The 26272-nt window shown below is 36.3% G+C and overlaps 1 protein-coding gene across 5 annotated transcripts; it reads left to right on the top strand.

Moving 5' to 3' along the window:
- The first annotated feature begins 1234 nt into the window (after positions 1-1234).
- On the top strand, positions 1235-24870 carry LOC103489686 (uncharacterized). 5 transcript variants are annotated; one of them, XM_051079234.1, is made up of 3 exons: positions 1269-3036; positions 3332-3401; positions 24606-24870. In XM_051079234.1, the coding sequence occupies exons 1-3, from the start codon at positions 1466-1468 to the stop codon at positions 24666-24668; spliced, it is 1704 nt and encodes a 567-aa protein (XP_050935191.1). In that variant the 5' UTR covers positions 1269-1465; the 3' UTR covers positions 24669-24870. The 5 variants fall into 5 exon arrangements, with proteins under 5 accessions (XP_008447174.1, XP_050935191.1, XP_050935182.1 ...); XM_051079225.1 differs by lacking the exon at positions 3332-3401 and adding an exon at positions 17267-17442; XM_051079230.1 differs by lacking the exon at positions 3332-3401 and adding an exon at positions 17267-17421.
- Positions 24871-26272: the final 1402 nt, after the last annotated feature.

Here is a 26272-nt window from a genome sequence, read left to right on the forward strand (position 1 = left end):
TCTAAAAAGAGTGACAATTTGCACTTTGGGCTAGGAAATGAGGCCATACGTACAAATTTCCCAACGATAATGTTTACTTATGTTGATGAATGCTTAAATAAACCCAACTGGTCATTTAGTATTATTTACAATATTATTTAAGTATATGTAAACGACCTCCATTTTTTCTTCACGAAACGATGTTAAAAGAAACAAACTTCGTAAAAGAAACAAAATTTAGATTCTCTTCGTTTGGTTCGTTAGTCCCTTCTTTCGAAATTGAACAAGGATGAAAGTAATGGACAAAGATAAGTTTAACTTGAAACTTAGAGACAAGAATTGGAGAAGAAAATGACGAGTAAAGAATGAGAATAAAATTGAATAACTGAGAGTGATTTTCTTTGTTCCATTATTGGTAAGGTCTAATAACATTCGACGATGCTAGTAGGGTATACGTTGGAAATAATGGAATGTTGATGTTGCATTGAAGATGATCGCATATGGAATGGTTGGAGGAAGAGAACAAAATTTTCAAAATTTTAAAAAATGTTTATTGAATAAATGATTTTAAGGGGTAATCATTGTGAGAAAAAGGTCACTCGTAAATAAGTTACAGAAATGGGTCTTTTAAAAAATATAAAAAAAGGCAAAGTATTTACACTATACAAGAACAATTCCGAAAATAAAAAAAGCCAAGAGGCCCAACGTGTAAAATACCAAAAATGCCGGTCAACAATGCTGGTAATATATTTGGTAACGCGATTTGCTAGACGATTGTTTAGATTTAACTAATTTGTTACTCATTTAATTAATTGGGTTGCATGATTATTTAGATTTGGCTAGACGACGTTTAGATTTGACTATCCTAAATCTAAACTATTTTTTTTTCAAAATTTGGTATACGATCGTTTAGATTTAGCTACACGATTGTTTAAATTTGGTTATGCAATCGTTTAGATTTAGTATCCCAAATCTAAATAACTTTTTTTTCAAAAATTTGGTATAAACGATTTTTTAAAATATTTTTATACATAATCTTTTAGTTTTGATTACTATAATTTGAATGTCTAACTAATTTTTTCGGAATTAAAAGACGATATAAAGAAATATATATGACAAGAAATATACTATTTAAAACAGAGAAAAAAACGATAAAAAGAAATATATATGGTTACCCGAATCAAAAAAACAAAAGAAGTAGAAGAAATCGATTAAATTTATGGGATTGTTACGTACTCCAAATATTTCGTTATATTTAGGAAAGCTTCATGTAAAAATACTGCAATGAAATAAAAGAGTTTTTTTTTTGTTTTTCTTATTTTATGAAAATTTTAAGGTACCAAACCTTCTTCCATTCTCCAATCGACGATCCTTCAGCCACCCTATGGCAAAACCCATTTACTCCCGTTCTTTCTTACTATAAACCCTAATTCTCTCCTCCGACGTCCATGAATTCCGCCCAATTCAATCTATACCCAATTCTTCCATGGAATCCGCTGTTAAAATTGTAAAGAAAGAGCACAAAACCTTCGTTAGACGACGATTACCGCCAACGCCACCACCCCCACCTTCTCTTTCTTCTTCCTCTTCCGCTCCTCTCAACCCAACTCTAATCCCAAACCCCTCACTCCCTTGTCCTCAAAAGAAAACTCGAGATTTGCCTAATTTTTCGGAATGCCATTCTTGTGGATTTCGTATTGATACCGTTGACGGTCGTTCCAGGCTTAATTCCCTCTACAGCGAGTGGCGTATTGTTCTTCTTTGTAAGAAGTGCTTCTCTCTTGTCGAATCTTCCCAGGTTTGTTCTTACTGTTTTGCTGACTCGACAGGCGATTCTTTTATTTGCTGTGAGTGTAACCGTCGGGTTCATAGAGAATGTTTTTCTCAGTATAGTAGAGTTGCTCCTTGGTCCTATTCCTCTTCGGGTTCTGTGTTTTCTGTTTGTATTGATTGTTGGGTTCCTAAACCAATTGTAACAGCGAGGGCGGTATTGAGAAGTAGGAAAATTAGGAGAAAGAATGTTAATGTTTCGGATTTGCGGAGTTCTAAGGTCTCAACTAGTGGAAACTGCAAATCTTTAAGTGCATTAGTCAAGGATGCAAATTGTTTGGTGGAGAAGAAAGTTGACGCTGCGGTTAGAGCTAGGGAACATGCGCTGAAAAAGGCTGCTGTTGCTAGGAGGGCTTCTGCCTTGGCCAGTGATGCCTTAAATTTGGTCGCGCAAAGGGATGAAAGTGCTGCAAAAGAATCTGGGGACTCTGCTGAGGATGCAGAGTTGGCAATTCAGTTGCACCGAGCTATGAATAGTTCTCCAAGATTTTCCAAGAATTTGTGTTCAACGAACTCAAACTACATGGATTTTGATAATACGAGGGTGGATGATGGTGAGACATCCGCAGGAGCACTATTTAGCGGGGAGTTTGATTTCTTTAAAGCACCTCCAGTTTTGGTAAATAACAATATATGCAACTCTCCTGATAATACTGCTTCTGAGCCTTCAGTCACGGCTAAAGATCATGTCTCACCATTAGAAAATAACCATTTAGAATTCCTGGGTAAAGATCTGATGCGTGTAAAGGGCAATGGTTGCCCCGTAAAGTGTGATTCTGAGTCTGTGAATGTGGAACTGACACCAGAAAAAGAAATGAAGAGCAGCTCAATTAAATTAACCAATGCCGGTTGCAATTATGACAGTTTATGCTCCGAGTCTCAATTGTCACCCACACAAGATAAGTATGATCTACCTAGGGATGAGAGGTGCATTGCAAAGCCCTATCACTATTTCTTCAAATATAGGAGGAGAGATACAACCAAACGTTACCTGTTGAAGTATAGTAAGAGGAATTCAAAATTGAAGAGAATGCCTGATTGCAATCCTAAAATTCGTGTTGATGGAATGTGCGTGGGTGTTCCATCTTCCTCTGCAGCAATTGTAATTAGTAGTACTGAAAATTTTCCAGTGATTTCAAATGCCTCATTTGGTTGCTGTGCTGTTCCTTTGCAAGCTTCTGGCCTGGGCGTGAATGCAGTTCAAGAAATCAGCAACAAAGGAGGCAGGTAATCATCGTGCTTTTTTCTGCAGCTGAATATTTATGGTTCCCTTTATATATTAAACTGACAACATGGAGAGTTAGTGCGCTAAACTTGGTTGCAGTATATTAATTTTTCTCCTCTTTCAATTCCATTTTGCTTCAAATTCAATATATGATCTGTGATGAGTATTATCTGTATTGTAAATGGTGCAATGCATGTATATTAAATGTGTCCAGTGCCATCAAAATTATTTACAACCTCCCAGCCAGTTGGGGTTCTCCATAATATTTATTGATATATCCTCCTCTACTCAGTACAGGAGTTTTTTTGGGCTGCAAAAAGCTCCACGGCCCACAGGTCATGTAGCTAACTGTTTACTTTGTTGGAAGGTTGTACACTCTCCCAGAAACTGTTCATATATTGCATGCCTGACAGATACAGTTTCCTTGTTACTTGATGATAATTCTTTAAAACAATCATGGAAATCATGTAAAATCAATTTGAGTAGTAGGCGCTGTTGAGGAATTAAAACAGTCATAGGAAACCAAATTTTCATCATCTCCTTCTCAAATACCAAGTTGCTTCTATTGTCAAAATTTTTGGATTGCAATTGGGGCAGATTCCTCATGAAACTCATTGGGTATTCTCCTAATAGAGGCCTCCTTGTTTGAATGAGCAATGATATTTATATCTTGGAGTACTCATGGTCTTGTAGATAAATCTAAATGTGTAGCACCAAGAAGATTCCTCCAGAATCAATGCCCGACAAGAATGAAAAAGATTATATTTTGACCTTCCATGTTTATCAAATTTTTATGGAGCTCTAGGGAGATTGGTTGGGTTCATGTTGAATCCCTTAGCAAATTAGGTGGCCTTTTATTAATGTGGGGTGAAAGAAAGGTTTCAACTATTGAAATCATAAAAGGAGGTATACTTTGTTAGCTTAATTTTTACTCATTTCCAAAAGAAGAGAGAGAGAGAGAGAGAGAGAGAGAGAAAACCTGTTGGATAACTAATGTTTATGGTCCTACTGAATACAGGGAGGGGAAACATTTTTGACCAAAACTGTTTTCTGTATTATTTGGTGTATTGGTGTTGGTGGCAATTTGAACAACACCAGATGGGCTCATGAATGATCGTTGTTGGGAAGACAAACATAAGGAATGAGAAAGTTCAATAAATATATTTGAAGACATCGAGGTTTTGGAGAATCCACTTTCTAATGGACACTAGTATTATGATAGGGGAGTTTATCCTCCATCCACTGTTTCTTGGGAAGGATCGTTATCTGTGGCTTGTCAGGATGTGGAATATTTTTTTGGTTCTTTGGGGCAATTAGAATATAGAATGTTTAGACTTCCAAGGGATGGGGAGGGATCCAGTGATGTACCGTCCCTTGTCAGAGAATATATTTTCCTTTGGGCATCAATCTTGTAGACCTTTTGTAACTATTCTAGATCTATATTGTATAGTTGGAGCCCATTTCTTTACTAGGGCACCTTCTTTTGTGTATTCTTTAATTTTTTTATCTCTATGAAAGTTGTTTCTATTTCTTAAAAAACTGCAATGATCTAGAGACAAGTGATGAGGTTCATTGGTCTATAATCTCCCACGAAATAGGTATCTAACTCTTAGGAATGAGGCAAATGTATATTTCTTTTAGGCTTGCATTTATTATTCTTGTCTTGAAAATATCTTGGCACACTGTTTGTTCCCTTTCCTTTTTCATTATGATAATGGACAGCCTTGGTTGTCTGCTTCTTAATGATGGAGAATGTTAAAAGGAAATTAGGGTTTATGGATTGTTATTATTTTTTATTATTAATTTCCTTTTTGGTATTTACCATTCATGTATTTTTCTTTTGTTGTTTCTTTGAGGTCTATTTATTCCTCTATCTAAAAGGTCATTGTGTACTCTCAATATTGTGAATATTCAATATATTATATAAAATTATCATGGTATTGGAGCATCAAGTTTTGTTTCATTGAATGCTAGCCACCACAACCTTGTTTAACCTCTGCCCCATCAATTTAACTAGTCACTGATAGAGGCAGACCCATGCGCCTTGTCCTTTCATTCAAATCCATTGTTGTGTGCCTTCTCCATCCATTCTCATATACCACCAACCTAGTCGCTACCAGATTCAGCTGCCATCTGCTGCCTTTTGCTGCTACTCAACGTTGTTGCACACGCATGCCTAACACCGATACAGCCGCCCACATTCACGCTGTCCAGATCTATGAGTTTGCAGATCAGTCTGTTTGCATCCACGTCGTTTTGCTCCTAAATTCGCCACCTCCTGACTGCTTCGCCCTTCTTCATTTGTGTGGCTGTCGTGCTCTGATCTAGTCGTGCATTGCTGCTGTTTGGGTGAATCACATATGTTGCACGATTTGGGGACCTAGTGCTTTTTGTAATTAAAAGAATCTTGGTTCAATTAGTTTGTTTGGTTTGATTTAATTAGTTTGTTCTAGTTGGTCCTATTTAGTCTATTTTTAGCTATGGAAAATCGAAAAAGAAGGGAAAAGAACAAAATTATGGGTTTTTGTTTCGTCTTAAAATTAGTCTTTCATGGGTTTTGTTAGAGATCTCTAAATGAGGATCTATGTTTCTAGCCCATGTGTTTTTGGTTCCATTCTTTGTGGGTTTCTGTTTTCAGCCTAGAATTTCTTTGCGTGTTTGGTTCCTTGTAGGTTTCTGATTCTATACTAGATTCACTGGTTTGTTTTGAGGATTTTCTTTGCAAATTCAAGTTGTTCATCATTCTACCCACTTGAGTTTGAGGGTGGAGGGTGTTAAAAGGAAATTAGGGTTTATGGATTATTATTATTATTGTCCATCATTGTTTTCCTCTTTTGGTATTTCCCATTTATATATTTTTCTTTGTGGTTTCTTTGAAAACTATTTATTCCCTCGTGTAAAAGGTCATTATGTATGTCAATTATTTTGAACATTCAATATATTATATAAAATTATCAGATGGCGACATTAAAGGTTTTTCAGTTGGTAAAGGTGATGTCTCTATCAACCACTTACAATTTGCCGACGACACCATTCTTCTCACTACTTTTTTAAACCGAGCAACCTCTTCAAAACCTCCTAAAGGTGGTTTCCTCTTTGAGAATCTTTCTGGACTCGAAACATAAATCTCCAACGAATTCTTTGGCATTTATGTTGATTCTGTTGTGATTGAAGCCTCTCCATACGCCCCTGTTTCTTTTTCAAACAAACAAGGGCATACTAAAAATTTATCATTTCTTCCCCAAACACTCTCTAATGGAGCACACCCCAACTTTCCATGAAAAGTGCCCTTTACTTTACAACGATGAATTGATGAGGAACTCCTCGATTGTAGCAAGATTTGTGGCAACGGTTTGAGGGCCAAATGCACTGTAGAAGTGATTCCAAAGGTGGGGCTCTAATTATATAATCTAAAGAGAGTGGAGTGGCACGCTCTAATAGGTCACTCTGCCTGACCATTTTTTATCTCCCACTTTTCTGCATGCTTAGCAAGGTTGGACGAACTGTGGAGAAGCTTTATGAGTTCAGCTAGACAGTCACGACACTTCATCTCTTTGTATTGTTTATTCATCATCTTAATTAAGAGGCTCATTTCCTTTTTCAAAAAAAAAAAAAAAAAAGAAAAGAAAAAGAAAAGATTAAGTTGGGTGCAAACATTGCAACCTTATCAAATGGAGCGACATCATCTTTCCTTTATTTCTTTTTGAAATGGAAATGAGTCTCTTTATTAATATAAATAAAAGAAACTAAAGCTCAAAGTACAAGAGATATACAAAGAGCAAATAGGACAAAAAGAACCGATACAACATAAACCGAGACAAGAGAGAACATAATAAAATTTCAACGAGCTAGACAATACCCTCTAGAACCCGAGCAAAACAAGAAGAAGAAAATACAAAGCAAGTGAAAAAACTTTCAACAAGGAGCTCCAAATCAGCTAAAATCTTAATCACAAATAGCTTCAAGAATGAATGGACAGGAAAACGCCAAGAAAAGGTAACAGCCGAGATGCTTCAAGCTTGATTTAGAAATAGAATCCTGTGCTCTGGAAGTCTTGCTGAAATCTTCCATCAAAAAAACTGCACGCGTACTATTTGGAAAATCCCATCAAAGCTCCAATTCTTCGAACAAAATTCTGAAAGGAAGGAAGAAATAAAGTACAAAGGAAAAGGCCAAACATGAAATCTTTCACTTTACATAAAACCAATATCTTGCTTCAACAATCCTTCCCATAAGCCCTGATAATCATGGGAATCTCATTCAATTTTTAAGATTAAATGTCTGAGGAACCAGAAAACATATCTACTTTCAGTGCTCAAGCCAAAACTAACCCATATTTCTTAACAAAGGACTTCAGATATGGAATACAACATTGATGAGCTTGTGAGGGAGTTCCAGAGGCTTTTTTCTCAAAGGTTAAATCTTCCTCAGTCTGAAATAAAGAATTTAGATCAGTTTCTAAAGGGTCTTTCAACAATTGATCTTCCTTCTCATGTAATCTAATCAAATGATCACCTCTCTCACTGCTTCTTTTTCGATAAGAGGACCGGAGTTTGGCTAGGAGAAACTCTCAAGAAATTTACCTTTGAATGAGGTAAAGAAAAAATAGAGTATTTAAAATGTGGATGGATCGTACTCTGTCAAACTAACCTGTTTGAAAAAGAATGGGCTTGAAGATGGGCACAATTTGATTCTAAAAGATCGGGATTTTGATCTGAAATGAACTTTGCCTTTGTGAATCTCTTTTTATCCTCCTTCAACCTATTTCTTCTAACAAAATGTTTTGGGAATGGTTTGAGGTTCATGAAAGGAGCTTTCATTTTGAATGGCTTTTAGCATTTTCTCTTTTACCTAATCTGGCCGAAGAAGAGAAGGAAGAAGAATAGAATGAATCATGATTGGCCCTTGGATTTTCCATGAGCAATAAAGGAGGCTCAGTCGGATCTTTCTTTTTCCTCAATTGCTCCTCTTCAACTTCTACGGCTTTACTCCTTCCATGCTTCAAAATTTTGCTCTTATTTAAAAGTGACTCTTCAGCTAATTTGTCTATTGAATTTCTAGAGATGGGGCAAGCCAATTGTAAAGAGTTACCTTTTTCATTAAAGCCAAATTTAAATTCTCTCTCTTGATCAAAAGAACCTGGCAGTACAAAACATGGGGAAGCTGAATCAGATGACCTTTGTATTTCTTTTGAATTTAATTCATTGCTGCAATTTTAAAAAAACGTGGGGAACCCAACCGACTCTTGGATGACTGAACAGAAAATGAGTGCTCAAGGACTTGAGGCTTCTCTTCGAGCAAGGTCTCAATTTTCCGGTCTGTAGGAACTAAGGATTTACTGGCGGAATCAAGGACTGCTCCGGCAAGCAACTTCTGCTTCTGAGTGTTCTCCGATTGATTCTAAAGCTTCAACTTGCTGAAATTTACTGATTTGACAAAAGGGCTTCTGGCAAACTGTGGATGCAACTTTTCTGGCAAAAGGAATTCAAACTTAACACTCAATGGATTACTTTCAACCTCTTCATCCTTCAAAACTTGCTTTAATCTAACACCATCAACTGGGTTTGAAAAATCACAAACAAATAATTCCCTTTGACTTTGCTTGGTGGAGTGGCTGATGAGATATCACCAAAATTTAAGAAAATGTTTCCTCTCTTTTCTTATTGATTTCTATTGTTGCTGGAGTGAACCCACAAAGGTTTTTTTTGACTTGCGTTCTGCTTCTGATATATTTAAAAAATTTGAAGTTTCCATGGAGATGTCTGCTAAACCCCTGAAATAAGCCATAACAAATTCAAATGTCACATTACTCCAGTAGTTTAAAGGGAGGTTCTTAATTGAAATCCACCCACCATATCCCTTTGCATACAGAGGTCTGCTGTATGCTACCATATCCCACTTTTCGAGCCTTAGATGAAAGGTGCCAAATTTCTGCCATTTCCCAGGTTGTTCCACAAGTTCTTCTAATGATTCTTGATCTATATCAACTAGAGCATTCTCTGCAAACAATGGATTGATGATAACCCTCGATTGAAAGTATGTGTGCAACGTTTCTTTAATCTCTACCCAACTATTGAACTTAAAAGGACGAGTGAAAACCCATAAAGTATTAAAATCTGTTCTGATGACCTTTGAATTCTGGATTATTCACTGATGATGATTGCTCTGTTTTGTCGGGTCCAAAACAAAGTATTCCTTTTTTGGTTGGACCTTGTCCACAAAGCTATCCATCTTTTTTTTCTTGCGGCCTGTTTGCATCTTCAGAAAGACACATTTTCAGCTTGCTTTGTTCTGAATACCGTATTTGTAATCATGCTTTGATTTGAAACTCTTGGACATATTGAGAAATATTTTCCACCCCTGTTTGTCCTTACCCAAAAGGATGTTTACGAATGATCTTCCTCCTGTTCGGGGCCAAAATTTGAATCTTAGCACCCAACCTTTCTCTGATCTGAATCTTGAGATTTCTGTTATGCCATTGTCTATTCTTCCTTTCTTGTAGAAATATTTATGCCATTGTCTTTTAGCACTCTGACAAAGATCCTTGATGGCCTCTTGAAATCAGCAGAGTTGAGAGCTTGATAATGGCAGCATTTTATTTGCCTCAAAATCTTCATCTTGGAATAAATCATGCTCGACATATGCAGTAGGAAGACTGAAAACCCTGATGCTTTCTACTTCCATTCCTTGCTTTTTCGCCAGAGAAACAAATATATGAAAATGTTGGTGGGGAAAAGTCCGGGAGAGAAGGAAAAAGAGAGAGAAGAGTGAAATTACGTAGTCTCTATGACAATGCTTTTCATCTTCCCTTTAGTTAAAGGTGGACTGGTCATAGACTCCTTAAAAGACAAAAAACAATGCTCTCCTAGAAAAATGGGCGTGGGTTATAATCATTTGAAAAATATGCCCTGTGGAGTAGGCTCATCAAAGGGAAATATGACACCTACCTATTTGATTGGCCTTCTTTATCTCGTGCGAAAGGCCCTGGAAATCGGTTGTTAAGCATCAACAATCAGTGACTAATAGAATTTGTTAAGTGGTTGGGAATGGTGCATCTACATACTTTTGGGCTGACCCATGGCTTACAAATTCTCCCTTTGGTTCAGGTTTCCCCTTACTGTACAGACTATTTCACTGCAAGAATTCCATTGTACAAGAGGTTTGGAACACCACAAACCTCTTTTAGGAAATCATTTTTGGGAGGCATTTGACGGATATGGAAGCTTTAGACCTTTCTTACAGTCTTGAACTGATTGTTCTCTCCCTAGCGGAAGATACTTGGGTTTGGCTCCATAGCCTAAATGGTTCCTTTTCTTTTGTAAGATCACTTCTATCCGACATGGGTGACTTCTCATTGACCCAAGCTATTTAGATTCTTACCGAAAGGTCAAATTTCTCCTACGGAAAATCTCACAAATTTGGTCTACGAATATGTGCCATATAGGACCATCTCCCCTAAGCTGGTGCAACTTATTCACTATAAAGCACGAACATGATACCCAAACAAGACGATCCTAACATCTCTAAAAATGTAGAACACAGACGTTATTTCTTTTAGATAATATTTAAAAATTAAACCCAAAATACTATAAATTTTTTTACTAACCTAAATTCAGGAAAAAAAAGGAAAGAAAAACGTGAATGAAGAAAAGATACCATTCAATTGAAGTTAAATTTAAATAGTGCATAGAAACTAAATGACTAATTGGCCAGTACGTTAAAACATACAAGGCCACTTAAGGAAACTTAATAAGGGCAAAGTCCCAACGTTTAAAACCGTAAGTTGTAATTTTTTATAGTAGATCACAACAAAGCCTTCTCCCCTGTCCCAGTTCTTTCTCCTTCCTTTATTCTCTTCACCTTCCTTTGTGATTGCTCTAATCCCGATTGATTTCCCCGTGTCTGTGTCATCAATCATCATTGTACATCTGAAACTATGTCGTTGCTGCCATTGTCACTTCAAAAGTTTGAGTTTCTGATGTAAGAAGAATAGGGGTTAATTGGGCCATTAGTTAATATTCTATGTTTGTTCCCTTTCTGCCTACATGTAATAAAATTTTAGGGCTTAGCCACAGTTTTATTTATCAACAACCGGGAAAGGGTTCAAGAGCTTCCCAATCTCTCCATAATTCTTTCAAGAGAACCAATTACAATTTCTAGCTAAAAGATGCCTCCATCCCTTACAAACAAAAAGGAAAGGAAAAAAAGTGATAAAAAACTAACTGGCCCAAAACTAACAATATTTCTGAAGAGCCCATCCTTCTCATTTTCACCAACTCCCCCGTCACCCCTTCTTCTTATTCTTAGGTGAATACACAGTTACTATCGGGGGCCTATCATTACTTGCCTCCTAAAGAGTCTCCTTGTTCTTAAGATGGAATTTCGGAAATTGCTCTTTCACGAGGTTCGCTTTCTCCCACATTGCATCGTTCGGTGGGTTGTTGTCCCATTGAATTAATACTTCTAAGTCTTGTACCCCACTAGGAGCCTTTTGCAAACCCTACACCTCATATGGTGAAATTTGTATAGATAAATCATCAGCCAATTCTTTGGGGATAGGAAATATAGGCATATTAGATCCCACTTCCTTGCTTAAATTAGAAACATGAGGTGTTGGGCAGTGTGGGACATTAAGCAACAGGGTCGATACAGTATCGAAAGTTTCTTTTTCAGCCACTGGGTCTATAAAAGTAGTAGTATTTGTTTCCCCAACAACACTCTAAAGACTTAATTCCAATGCTACAGGCAACAACCTTGGAAGCGCATTAGCGGTTTATTTTCCAATCCCTTCCTATATTCAATCACAAAATCATACCCTATGAGCTTGACGATCCATTTTTGATATTCCCCTCCAATGACTTGTTCAAGCAGAAATTTCAAGTTTTTTTGATCTGTACACACAACAAACCTTTTTCCCAACAAGTATGGTTATCATTTATGTCGTGCCAATACGACAGAATGAGTTCCCTTTCATACACTGTCTTGAGCCGAGGAGCCAATAGTAGAGCTTGACTGTAATAGACTAAGGGTCGTTGATGTTGCATTAAAACCACACCTACTCCAAACCAGATCCATCTGTTTCAACTATAAACATCTGAGAGAAAGGAAAAAGCAAATATTTCATAAATAAGGAATAAATCCGCAGTCCCCCTCAAGTTGGGTTGTATATGGAGTACAAGCCAAGCTTGGACTTGAAATCTTCAAAAGTTTTCCTTGGTAATGTTCGTGAGAATATCGGCAATTTGACGACGAGAGAACATATAAGACAATTCCACTTTGTTACTGTTAACATTCTCAAATATGAAGTGATGATTAAGTCCTATATGTTTTGTTCAGTCATGATGCACAAGATTTTTTGTAATACTAATGGTTGATTGGCTGGCACAGAACATTTTAATCGAGTTTTGAGTATCAATTTTTAGTTCTGTCAACAATTTCTAAATCCCCCATTCCTTTGCAAAGACCGATAACAAGAGCTCTATGTTCGGCCTCCGCACTACTTATTGTCACAACTGTTTGTTTTTTACTTCTCCAATTGACTAAGTTTCCCCAAACATAGGAGCAATGGTCAGCTGTAGCTTGCGATAAGTTAATTCTCCTGCCCAACTAGCATTGGTATCAAGTTCAACCAATCTATTCAATAACTTTTTGAATCACAGTCCATGACCTGGAGTGCTTTTCAAGTATCTCGAAGTTCTCTTCACTACTTAAAGATGTTGCTCATTAGGGTTGTTCATATATTGGTTCACAATGCTCATAGAGTACACAATGTCTGTTTTGATATGAGAGGTAAATTAACTTACCCACCAGTCTTTGATGCATTCCCGTCAATTGGAGTAGTCTCTTCACTTTGGTTTACAACTAAATTTAAATCCATAGATGTTTTTGATACTTTGGTTTAAACTAAATTTAAATCCATGATTATTCCATTCAAGTTTAAACTTGGCTATTTTCCCCGAGCTTTATGATTAATCTGCTACTGATCCTCCTATACCTTCCACATTACCAAGATATGCCGGTTTGCTGTTTTGGAAAACCAGTCTTTTTTGTTTTTAGTTCATTTCTCATATTGTTTTTTTTTCTTCAGCTTTATTTTTGACCGTTTTGGCTGTTTTGCTTTGCTGTAATTACTGGACTTGGACTTTTTATGGTCTTTGGATTTTTTTGGGATATGATGTTGGCGCTATAGGCGTGTCAATCTAGTTGAGATGTTTGGGTGCGCCTCTTGATCCCCTCCCTCCTCTCTTTTACGCTTCTCTATTATTCTCATTGTATATTTCTCTTGTACTTCGAATTTTACATTAATAAAGAAGCTTGTCTCCGTTTCAAAAAAAAAGAAAAAGAATCAAGTGTTTCTGCAGATCTACACCCAAGATTTCCTGTCTCCTTTAGTAGGTTAAGAATGTATTTCTCTGTGAAATTACAATACCATCTTGGATTGAGCCACCTCCATGCCTAAAATGTATCTCAAACTTTCCAAGTCTTCGATTTCAAACTCAGTTGCAAGTGGCGTTTTAAGGTTGAGAATCTCTTCGTGGTCATTCCTAGTAATGATAACATCTACATATAGAGCTAAAATTGCTATTTTGACATTTGAGGATTTCACAAACAAGGTATGACCGGCTTGACATTGATAGCAAGCACCTCTAATAAGTGCTTTGGTGAACTTGTCAAACCATGCACGCAGAGATTACTTTAAACCACACAAAGGCTTTCTCAACTTGCATACCAGATTACCATTAGAGATGTCTTCCATTTTGAGAGGAATTTGCTATTAGGCCTTTGATCCTTCATACGTACACAAGAAAAGGCAAGAAAGGAAGTTCACCAAAAAATACAATCAAGAAGGCTATTAGAAGGAGGAAATCGCCCGAGGGACCCATAGTGATGTTGGTATAAAAGAAGAATGTTTCATGGATTGCAAAAGTAGGTTTTATTTTGGTAAAAGCTGCTGTAAGCTTTTAGAGGAGAAGTTTCCAGCCTTCTCGAAGAAGCTGGGTTTATTTCCATCTTTGTAATTGCTTTCCATTTGTGTTAATCTTTTGATTATATTGTGAATTGTAGAACTATTGGTTACTGCAATAAATTATAGCAGAGTGCTGCCATTGTTTTGCCATTGTTGGGTTCTTTCTAAGTTTCAGGTTGAAGAGCCTTAACATCTTGGGGAGAACATGAGCCGTGGCTCAAAAATAGTTAGAAGAGAGAATGGAGAACAATGAGAAGGAGATGATGGGAATTAAGGAAATGACCCTCGCACTAAAGATAAGTGTTGAGAGGCTTGCCAAAGAGATGAAGGAGAATAGCTCCACAAACGGAGTCTAGTACATCAGATGGGTTAGAATTCAAGATGAATGAAAAGTTGATGAGTTGGAAACGATGAACAATCTAGGAGGAGGATCGAATGATAAAAGCAAGTACAAGAAGTTAGAGATGCCGATATTTATAGGGGTGAACTGGGAATCGTGGGTATGGAAGTTCGTAGCGTTTATGGTTGGGAATAAGATGATTATACTCGAGAGAGATCCGTTGCTAACCACAACTGAATGTTCTCTTAAAATGATTACAAAAACTTGGGATGAAAAGGATCAAGGGTTCTGATTGAGTTCCAAAATATGGAAGTTGAAGAGGGTGTTGGTAGTGAAAGAGAAATTAGGAAAAGGGCACGACGAAGACATTCCAATGATACAATCATTACTAAAATATTATGAAGATATCTTTGCGACACCCAAGGAAATGCCATCGAAGGGGGTCATTGATCATTGATTTCTTTCATTGGAAGGGCAGAAACCCATCAACGTAAGGCCACACAAATATGGTTATGTCCAAAAAGAAGTGAACAAGAAGTTAGTTATCGAGATGTTGCAAGTGGGGATAATTCAATTGAGTAGAAGCCCATATTCGAGCTGTGTTAGTAAAAAAGAAGATGGGAGATGGCGTTTTTGTGTGGATTACCATAAACTGAACCGAGTGACCACGGCTGATAAATTTCTCATTCCGGTGATAGAGGAATTGCTTCATGTGCTTCATGGTACAACAATTTTCTCAAAGTTGGATCTCCGCTCGAGGTATCATTAGATTAGAATGAGAGAGGAAGACAGAAAAAATGGTGTTTCGCTCACAAGACGGCCTTACCAATACTAGTGTTCTTTGATGATATCTAGGTGTACAGTACTGACATAACAACACGGAAAAACATTTGGAAGTAGTATTCAATATTCATAACAACACAGGAAAAGCATTTGGGAGTGGTATTCAATATTCTGAGAGATAATAAGCTATTTGCCAATCGGAAGAAGTTTGTATTCGGTCACTCGTGGATAACAATATCTGGGACATTGGATATCAAGCAAGGGGGTTGAAACAAATGGGGGAGAAAGTAATAGGTATGGTTAATTTGCCAAGACCTAAAGATGTGTCAGAGCTCTGGGGTTTTTTGGGTTTAACATGATATTACTGGTGATATTGCAGCTCCTCTCACTAAATTACTTTAGAAAAATGCTTCTCACTGGAATGAGGTAGCCACTTGGGATTTTGAAGCATTGAAAAAGGCAATGGTTTCAGTTCCTGTATTAGCTCGAATTTTTACTACCTTTTGTCATCGATGGATGCTTCAGGGTTTGGATTGGTAGCAGTGTTATCCTAAAACTCTAGACTGGTTGCTTATTTCAGTAAAAAACTTGCGCCACAAGCTCAAACGAAGTCCATTTATGAGAGAGTTGATGGCAGTTGTGATGGCTATTTAGAAACGGAGACATTATTTGTTGGGAAGGAAATTTACTGTTATATTAGATCAAAAGACATTGAAGTTCTTGATTGAGCAGAGGGAGGTCCAACCTCAGTTTTAAAAATGGCTCGTTAAATTATTGGGATATGATTTTGAGAGTCTATTGCTTTCTCACATAGTGCTTCTCCAACCCTTACCATTCTCTGAGTTAATCCTTGAAGACTGGACAATGGATTTAATTGAGAGATTACCAAAAGGAGGGTATGATTCCATAATGGTTGTGGTGGACTGCTTAAGAAAGTTCGACCCTTTTATTGCCTAACATCCCTTCACTGTAAAACAAGTTACTAAGGTTTTCTTTGAAAGGGTGGTAAGTAAACATGGAATTCCAAAGTCTATTATTACAGATTGCAATAAGATTTTTCTTAGTAATTTTTGGAAGGAACGCCTTTTTGCTATGGGGACTGTGTTGAAAAGGAGTACTACATTCCATCTCCAAACTGATGGGCAAATAGAGAGGGTCAATCGATGCTTAGAGACATTTCTAAGATGTTTTTGCAACAAATAACCATCTAAACGGAACAAATGCATTCCATGGGCAGAACTATGGTACAATGCAATTTTCTATGCTTCCACAAAAACCACTCCCTACCAAATTGTTTATGGAAGACCATCACCCCTGCCGATTTCTCATGGGAAAAAAAATCAACAAATAATTGTGCGGAACAGCTTCTCGAAGATAGGGATTCAACAATCAATGCTTTCAAGGAGAACTTGTTGCTAGCACATAATAGAATGAGGAAACAAGCAGATTTGTGTCGGAAAGAGCTGAATTTTCAAGTGGAGGATGAAGTTTTCTTGAAGTTGAGACCCTATCGTCAACCTTCTTTGGCTAGGAAGAATTGTGAAAAATTATCCTCCAAGTTTTATGGACGTTATCGAATTGTGGAAAGAATAGGAGAAGTGGCATGGGGTGGAATGGAGAGTTAGGGGCAAATGAGTAGCTAGTGAAATGGAAAGTGTTATTGGACAGCGAAGCAACATGGGAATTAGTCTACCTTATGAACCAATAATTCTCTACATTCCACCTTGAGGTCAAGGTGCGTTTTGAGCTGAGTGGTAATGTTAGGCCTTTGATCCTTCATATGTACAAAAGGAAGGGCAAGAAGGTAAATTCACCAAAGAATACAATCGGGAAGGCTATTGGAAAGGAGGAAATCACCTGAGGGACCCATAGTGATGTTGGTATAAAAGGAAAATGTTGGTATAAAAGGAAAATGTTTTGGGGATTGCAAAAGTAGGTTTTATTTTGGTAAAAGCTGTTGGGGGAGAAGTTTCCAACCTTCTTGAAGGAGTTGGATTTATTTCCATCTTTGTTTGTAAATGTTTGGCATTTATGTTCGTCTTTTGATTATATTGTGACTTGTAGAACTCTTTTTTGTTATTGCAATATATTATAGCAGAGTGCTGTCTCTGTTTTATATTGTTGGGTTCTTTTTGAGTTTCAGGTTGAAGAGCCTTAACATTTGCATATATAACTTCTTCGAGATCACCATTCAAGAAGACATTTTTGATATCAAGTTGGTGAAGAGGCCAAATTTACAGCTAGGGACAACAGAACACAAACATTATTCAACTTCGCCATTGGAGTAAATGTTTCTGGGTAATCTATACCATATGATTGGTAAAGCCTTTGGCAGCAAGTCTGGCTTTAAATCATTCCACACTTTGGTTCGATTTGTACAACTGTAAAAATCCATTTGCAGCCAACAAGATTTTTTTCCATGTGGTAGACTTGTAAGAGTCCATGTTCTAGTAGTCTCGCGAGCTCTAATATCTTCATCCAGTTCTTTTTTCCATTTTGGATCTTTTAAGTGCATCATGAATGGTTTGTGTGATTTGAATTCTATCCAACTGAGTCACAAATACTCGATAAGAAAGATGCAATTTCCCCTAGGCAACATATTTTTCAATAGAGTGAGTGGTGCAACTTCTAACACCTTTTCTCTGAGCAATTGGTAGGGTTGAATCATCAATCAAACGTGCTATATAAGTAACATCTCTTCAGTAGAATTCTGAGATAATGAATCTGGTTCTGGTGATTGGCATTGTTAGTCGTGTGAGGTAGCCTCTCTTCTTCTCTTATAAACAATAGATGTTTGGTTTCGTGAAGCTTCAGGGAACGATGGTCAGACTCAGTAAAAACTGGCTCATTTATGGTAGCAGATGAGATTTCAGCGGTGATAGTACTAGTATGAGTTACGGAGAAAGACTTCACATCCAATGCCTCAAGTTTTCTCATATTCTCCCCCTGAATTTAAACTTGGGGAAGAAAGATTGATTTTTATAGAATGTGATATCCATGGAGGTATACATTTTTTTAGTAATTGGTGAATAACATCTGTACCCCTTGGTGAGATGCATAACCTAGAAAAATGCACTTGCTATATTTAGGATCAAGTTTAGATTGATGAGGAGAATGATTATTAACAAAAGCAGAAGACCCATTCTCAGGCATCATTAAGTGTTTTCTACTTTCATAACGCTGAACTTCTGCATATGCTTCTCTAAATGATGGTAAATTTTTTGCACTCATTATTCTTCCCCTAACATCATCTAGCTTCTTGTTAAGACCCAAAAGGAACCCTACCAAGTTACCATCCTCTTCTTTTCAATTATCTTTCTGAACAAAGCCAAGTCATCAGAAGATTTTCATTCATGTCTCATATATATCTAGTTGTTGCTAGTTTCGTACAAGAAGATTAAAATACTGAGTGACATCAAGATCCTGTTGGCCGTGCTAGAATAAATATCACGGGCAGCATCCCATATTTCTTTTTTTGTTTGGCACAATAGGATGTTTTTACCAACATCTGTAGCCATAGAATTTATTAGCCGAGACATTACCAAATGATCATTTGTTTTCAATGATCCAGATTTTGGATCCTTAATATCCGGTGTTGGAGTATTCCCAGTTAAATGATTATCTTTACCTCGACCACAAATAAACATGAAAACTGATTGATTCCGTTGGAGGAAATTGTGACCTTGGAGTTCATGATATGTCACAATTTGAGGAGGAGACTCTGTTTAGACAAAACCTTCCAATTTTATAGTAGTAATAAGCAAGAAAAATGACAGAAATTGAAGAAAGCAATAAAAGCTAAAAATACTAGAATTTATGTGGAAACTCCCAATTTGGAGAAAAACCATGGTCCACTACATGAAAAATTGCTACAATCACGAAGAATAATTTTCTCTCTTAACCCTAGTTACAAGAATACTCTCTCAAAGCTTTTGGTCACACCTTTTACCCACTCTCCAAATAGAGAATACAAAAGGAATTTAATTAGAGTTAACACACTAAAGCTTAAAGTGTTTCTAATGGAGATATTGTAAACAAAGGAGTTGGACTCCTTTTATAGGCTTGGAGTCACCCACCTTCTTATAAAATAATTGATGTGGGTGGGACAACCTACATGTTGAAAAACTCAACAAATTACCTCCTTGGCAAGATGTTTGAAGAATCCACCGACAATCACAATTCCCAACTTAGAGAATTATAAATCAGTCCACTATAGAGAGTAAACCACTTGGAATACCACCTTTCAAGAATTTCCTGTTTTGTCACATGCCGATAAACCTTGCTGGTATTTATGGTGAAACTTCCACCTACTTAGCTCACCTAGAAGTTCTTCAATCATCGACGTAACTTCCACCATACACCTTGCATAATAGCCAAGTCAATGCTATGTGGAAACTTGTGGAACTGCTAACATTGCAAGCTCTATCATGGCATACCATGAGAATGAATTTCGTCTTCTTCAGAGGAAGTCATTGTCTCCTCTGACGAGAAAGACACCATCAGCATCCGATCTAGAGCCATTTGACGAACCTGCTTTGTTTTTCATGTGCTAAGACTGTCCACATCCATAACAACTTATCTTTATCTTAAAGGCCATCTTTGAACTTCTACTAGAATCTCTCTTGGACTTCACTAGAACACTCTCACTGCTTAACTTGCACTTGTGTAACTCGGCTTGTATCAACACATCCTGGAATTGCTGTTACTTCAAGTCGAAGTTCATCCTTTCATCAAATTTCTTTGCATCAAACTTTATTGAACTGATAAAGCTTGACATATCTGCTTCTTTTCCTAGCAAAACAGCCAATAGTGAACAACTCACTACTATTCACAGTATTCACTATCATAAAACTCTATAAATTGGAGTCTCCCTCATTTATGAAGAATGTTATTTATTCGAGTAAAAGATTCGTGATCCTGATCCTTGAAGGATTCTCCTCAAGAATACTTAGGCTGCAAATTTCATAGATCTTAAAGCAATTCATCATATCCCAAATCCAAAAAACATCCTTGATCAAATTTCATAGATCTTAAAGCAATTCATCATAAGACTTCATAAATATAAATAAAAAGACAATTAAACTGAAGAGATATAACCATTCCAATTTAGGGATACATCTTAGGATGGAGTAATCGTGAAAGTCTTGGATTGTGAGCACCATGAAGATGAAAGTAGCCTGCTAAACTAACGCGATCTGACCAATCAATGACTTTGTTGTGAAAGATTCCTTGATTATGCTCAAACCTGCTCAAACCAAAATTCTGATGGCATAGTACTTATGCTTTAGACGATAGTGAGGGACCTCTCAACACTTGCAAGATTCACAGTACGAATGCCCAAAGACCCACAACACATTAAAATACGAAAAGAGCTTCCACCAACACTTGCTGGAAAAGGAACAATAAAAAAGAAAGATACTGTAGGTCTTCACTGCCAGCAAAACAAAGAGGATAGATTGTTGGGGATGAATAATGGGCTTAAAAGTTTGTGTTGGAGAAGGGCCGGACAGTTGAGGGAGCTAGAACTCATAATCCAAACCAAAATATTAACTCTTCTACTACTTTTGGATTTCCATAAAGCGGCTCTGTTGGATGATCTAATATTTAAATTTGGACTCACACAGACTCAGACATCTTTGGGTCAATTAATGATTGAAGAGATTCTATTACTAAATTTAAAGTGTTGACAAGGTTCTTGGATATAATATTTTCACAGCTCTCACGATCAACTTTGGCATTGTCACATTGCAAATTTTTCTATTAATTTTACATCTTGTTTTCAACAAAGTGTGGCTGATAGTATGAGGTTCCATCTCAAAACCAATTGGCAATTAGGGGAATAGTGCATCTATCTTATAAGGAGTGTGAGTGCCCTTGGTTTTTCCAATATGTGATTTTCAATTGTTTAACATGCCCCCTCAAGATGGTGTCTCTTTGGGTTTACCAACGGTACAGACCGAAAGCAGGTTTGGGTTTAATAAGCTTTGATGCCATATTTGATAGTATGAAATTTCATCTTGAAACCAATTGGCAATGAGAGGAATTATCCATCTATCTTATATGGAGCGTGAGTTCCCTTGGTTTTTCCAAGGTGGGATTCTCAATGGTGGCATAAGTGCGCATATCGGTATTTGGAGTTAAGAGTAGCCTCTGAATCATAGGTAGATGTAGTCGTTCCTTTTGGCTCTAAGGGGGCACTTGACACCCAAGTTGAGTTAAGTTGCATGGGTAAAAAAATGCACTTACAATTTGGGTGTACCTATAAGACAATTACTTCGTTATTTGTGTTAACTCACATTTCTCACCTTATTAACTCACATTTCTTACCTCGTTATCTGTATCAACTCCTCTAATTACTCCCTCATGTAATAATTACCAACTTAAGTCAACTCCAAAAAAAGAAAAACTCAAACCAAACACCCCCTAAGTAAGTTACATTTGAGTGGGTAAAAAAATGCACTCACCGTTTGGATGTACCAATAATTGAAGAGGTTTATTACTTTGTTATTCGTGTTAACTCACATTTTTCACCTTATTAACTCACATTTCTTACCTCGTTATTTGTGTCAACTCCTCTAATTCCTCCCTCATGTAATAATTACCAACTTAACTCAACTCTAAAAGAAAAAAAACTCAAACCAAACACCCCTTATGTAAGTTATATCTTCTACTTCAGAGCCCTCACTTGTTTCCTTCTCCCAATTCTTCCCATCTTCGGTTCTTCCTAGAGTTTTTATGGAAAGGCGACCATTTGATGGATGTCGAACTTTCCCACAATGGAAATATTGTCGAGATTTGGTCAATTAGATGGATTCTTATCCAAGAAAGAAAATGAAGGGTCTTGTCAATTAATTTATCAACACACAAGGGAAGATTCGAGAGCGCCCTTTCTCTTCGATTGGCTCAAATGAGAACTGCAATGGTAATTTTCGATACCACATCCCACACATAGATAGTGGTGGATCCAAAAATTTTATAAAAAGTGGGGCTTGAACCTGAGTCTAGAGGGGGTTGGAAGATAATTTTACTACTAGGTTATCTTATAATATAGGTATTATTTCAGTTTATATATATATTTAAAGAGCATAAAGTTGAGGGGACTAAGAACTATACTAAATTCACGGCCCCCTCAACTAAATCCGTCGGTAAACATAGGTCTCCCTATATAACGTCTCACTTAAGGACTCCTAACAAACAATATTCCTATGGGCCCACATATAACTACTTCAAATTACCCTATTTATCGTTACATATTATCTCTACTCTTTTTCGCGTGTCTCCTCGTATAAACCTTAGTGATCGGGGTCTATCATTATCCACCCTTTAAAGAGTCACCTTGTCCTCAAGGTGGAATTCAAGAAATTGATTATTGATCATCGAAAACAACATTTCTCATGTTGCATCGATTGGCAAGTATGTTCCCAATGAATTAAAACTTCTTAGATGCCTTTCTTCTTTGGGGGAGTTATGCAATCCCAATACCTCAACTGGTTGTAACACAAATGTCAAATCAGGTGCCACAGAGGAAGAGGCAGAATGGGAAGATTGTTACTAGCAACTTTCTTCGATAAGGGGACATTAAACACTGGGTGAATACCCGAAGCTGGGTGTAAAGCCAAATTCGCATTTCAGCACCCATTTGACTCTCAATAATCTTGATTACATTCTAGCTTTCAAACAACCTCAAGGATTAATTCATTCGTTAAGGATACAACTCATTCGCCTTCTCTCTCACATTATGTTAATGACTGCGGTGAAGTTAGTTTGAGTAGTGTGCAATGTACTTTTAAGTTTATGGAAACTATTATGAATGATACTACTGCAGGAGATTCTTTTGGAGATGATTTAGTCTCGTTATTTTAAGTGACAGAGATTTCTCATTCTCTTCCCTCATGAGTGCTTAGAAAATATGCTTCTCTTAATCGAAACTGGTGGTCTCAAGATATGTAAAATTCTTCCCTTCAATCACTAAGGCATTTGTTTTGATGTTTAGTTGCTCTATTGTATTTGTAGTTCGGGCTTAATGGTTCCTGCTTGATGTTTTGAGGCTCCGTTCTGCTTCTCTGCTTGGTGTTTGTTACTTTTGGTTTGGGCTCAGTTCTTTGAGTTTTTCTTGTTTTCTTGTCCAAGGTTTTGGTTCTCTCGTATTGTGTTGGTTCAGTTTTTAAAAGTGCGGTTTGGCATTGATTTTGGTCTTTTAGGTCCTCTTTTTGCTAGTTTTTCTTCTCCAAACAATGACATTTACGAAAGACAGCTAAGACTCACTTTCTGAATTCGTCTTTGAATGCACTCTCACTTGGATGCGAAAGGTTTACAAAGAGAGGGTATATATAGCTATGCTTTGAACAAGTCAGTAGGTAATAAGCTCTTACAAAGGAATATTAGAAAGCAAAGTTGTGCCTTTCCAGTTTTTCATTGACTTGATTCCAAAGAGCATGATTTCAGTCTCAGTGTTCGTAGATAAGGCATTATACTGATTTATCTAAGAAAATAAAGGGGATTGCAGTGTTACATGAAATGTTGTCTTATTATTAGAATCCTTTTAATCATTTTTTAAGTTCCTAGAGGGAATGCTGTGTATTGGATCCTACCTTTGCTGTTATTTTCCCTCATCTACAGTTTTCTTGCAAGTGGGTAAAATAATTTTGAAGTTCTGCATTTTCTTGACAGCATATTATATAAAATAATCTTCAACGTAAAAGAAGTATAAATCGATCCTTTACTTCCATTATATTGTAATGGTGAATTTTTATAGCCACAATTCTAGGCATAGATTTTCTGAATGGATTTCTAATAAATTTTTTTGTTATTCTAAGTGACTGAGTAAAGTTCAGTTATCTTATCCATCTCTATTTTGAGTTTGTTAAGTGGAGCAAACCTGTGGAAACTATAATTGTAAGTAATGAAAGGCTTCAGTGTACATCTCTCTCCATATGAAGTCTTGGGAAATTTTAGGAAGGATCGGCTTAGATATGGGAATTTGTTACTAGTAAATTGTGTTGCATTCACGAGCATTCCAATATTTTCTTTTTCTTGATCGGATGCTCTTTCATCGTTTGCTGCACTATCCATTCCCTAGCACTATCCATTCCCTAGCACTATCCATTCCCTTTAAACTTAAACGTGGTTATTAAGACTCACATCTTGAATTGGCCTAGAGGTAAAATCTCAATAACTAAGAAGAGGTCTTGGGCTCAATACATAGTGGTCATCTACCTAGGAATTAATTTCCTACGAGCTTCTTTGAGACCAAATATTGTAGAATTAGGTAAGTTGTCCTGTAAGATTAGTTGAGATGTTGTAAACAGGCCTGAAGACTCACGGATATAGAAAGTCTTATCTTTCACGCTAGTTATTTCTTAACATTTAGACATTTAGAGTTATGTATTGCTGCTCATACAGTTGGATTCTGTCGTGTACTCTGATTTATAGTTATAGGTGCTGTTTCAATGTAACATTCTATATGTTGCTCAAATGAACAGGTAAGGGAAACGGAGGGTTGGCACAAGAACATCTGTGCAAGAGAAAAGGGACAATGCGACTGAATATGAAGAAGGCTTGAAGAGAAAAACATGGTATTTTTTGTTATTGCAAGAGAAGTATTGTGATAGAGAGGAAATGTATTTGGTCAAGAAAGCCTTTAGTTTGTACACCTTCCTTACTAAATAAAAAAAATGATTCTACTTCTTCATTGTACACTTTTTTTTTAATAAATCAATCAATAAATAAAAAGCAATTTTCAATTTATTTGAAATCGCAATTTAGGATAATGTCCGGATTAGGAACGTGAAATAGTATTTATAATTTTATACTTCCAATTAATATGAAATAATACATTCAATATAATACGTTTACATTTTTTTTAACAGTGAGTTCTAATTAATTAATTAAATGTAAGGCAACAATTTTGATGCGATTATAACTGACATTAGTATGTTTAGCTTAATGTTGTATTAATTAATTAATCAATTAATAGAAATAAATAAGTTTTTTTACATTGAACTTTGATACTATCAACATTAAATAATTAGCAACAGTTAAATTTGGATTAACTAATTGATCAATCAGGCTCTATTATACAACCGATGTGGGTAAATCTTGGCATAGAACTCATGACCAAAGTATTCACTACGGGGTAAATCTTAACCTAAAAGTCGTGATAAAAGGATTCACTATGGGGTAAATCTTGGCCTAAAACTGAAGGATCAATTGCCATTCACCTTTCAAAGCATTCTGTTTGAAATATATTCTCAATAGAAAATCCTACTTTTATATGTTTGATTTCGAACTGCCGTCACATAAAATCATAGTGATAAGCACATTTCTTGAAGAATTTTTAGTCGTTGAATTGCCGTAAAAAAGTTATAATTTAGTTATATGATATTTGTAAGTTTGTTTTTCAAAAATAGAAAAATTAGTCATTTTATTTATAAATATTGAAAAATGTTACCATCAATTAGTGATGGATTGCAATTTACATTTTGTTATATTTGAAAAAAATCATAGTTAAGTGTACAATATTTTTAGAATTGCTTCTAAATATGGATGTGTATCAGGGTTGACAACGTTATTTTGCTATATTTGAAAACGTTTTCAATAGTTGTCATTTAAAACAACCAGATACACATATATAAATGCATGTTGGAATTTTGTCATAAAATTCGTAGTTTGTAATTTAAAATCAAGTTTTGTTCAATAAAGTTGTTATTGAAGACTTATTAGTGAAAATGAAATACTATAATTTTGTATCGAATAAATTAAGATTTTGAGGCTATCTAGTATAAATTTGAACTTTATGTAGAGACATAAACATGAATCAAATTCGAGTATATAGCCTAAGCAGTTTATAGTATATGAATAAATTTGGGCGCCTTAGGTTGGGAACACTATGGTTGCGGCCGTTTTGTAGTTGGTACAAACAATGTGATCCTGAATCGTTCATATGGAGACATGAAAGTGGAGGCATCTTATGTAAAAAGTTTAAATAATACTGAAACCATGAAAATAGTCACTTTTACGTTATAACGTCAACTATATAAAACTAACTATTCCAATTATTGACGACCTAGGTAACTTAATCTTAATACTGAGTTAACTATGATTTTTTGAAGAACAAATCTTCTTTCATAATCAGATCCGAACTTAGTTT

The sequence above is a fragment of the Cucumis melo genome, chromosome 1 (assembly GCF_025177605.1).
Source record: "Cucumis melo cultivar AY chromosome 1, USDA_Cmelo_AY_1.0, whole genome shotgun sequence".
Classification (NCBI taxonomy): Eukaryota; Viridiplantae; Streptophyta; class Magnoliopsida; order Cucurbitales; family Cucurbitaceae; genus Cucumis; species Cucumis melo.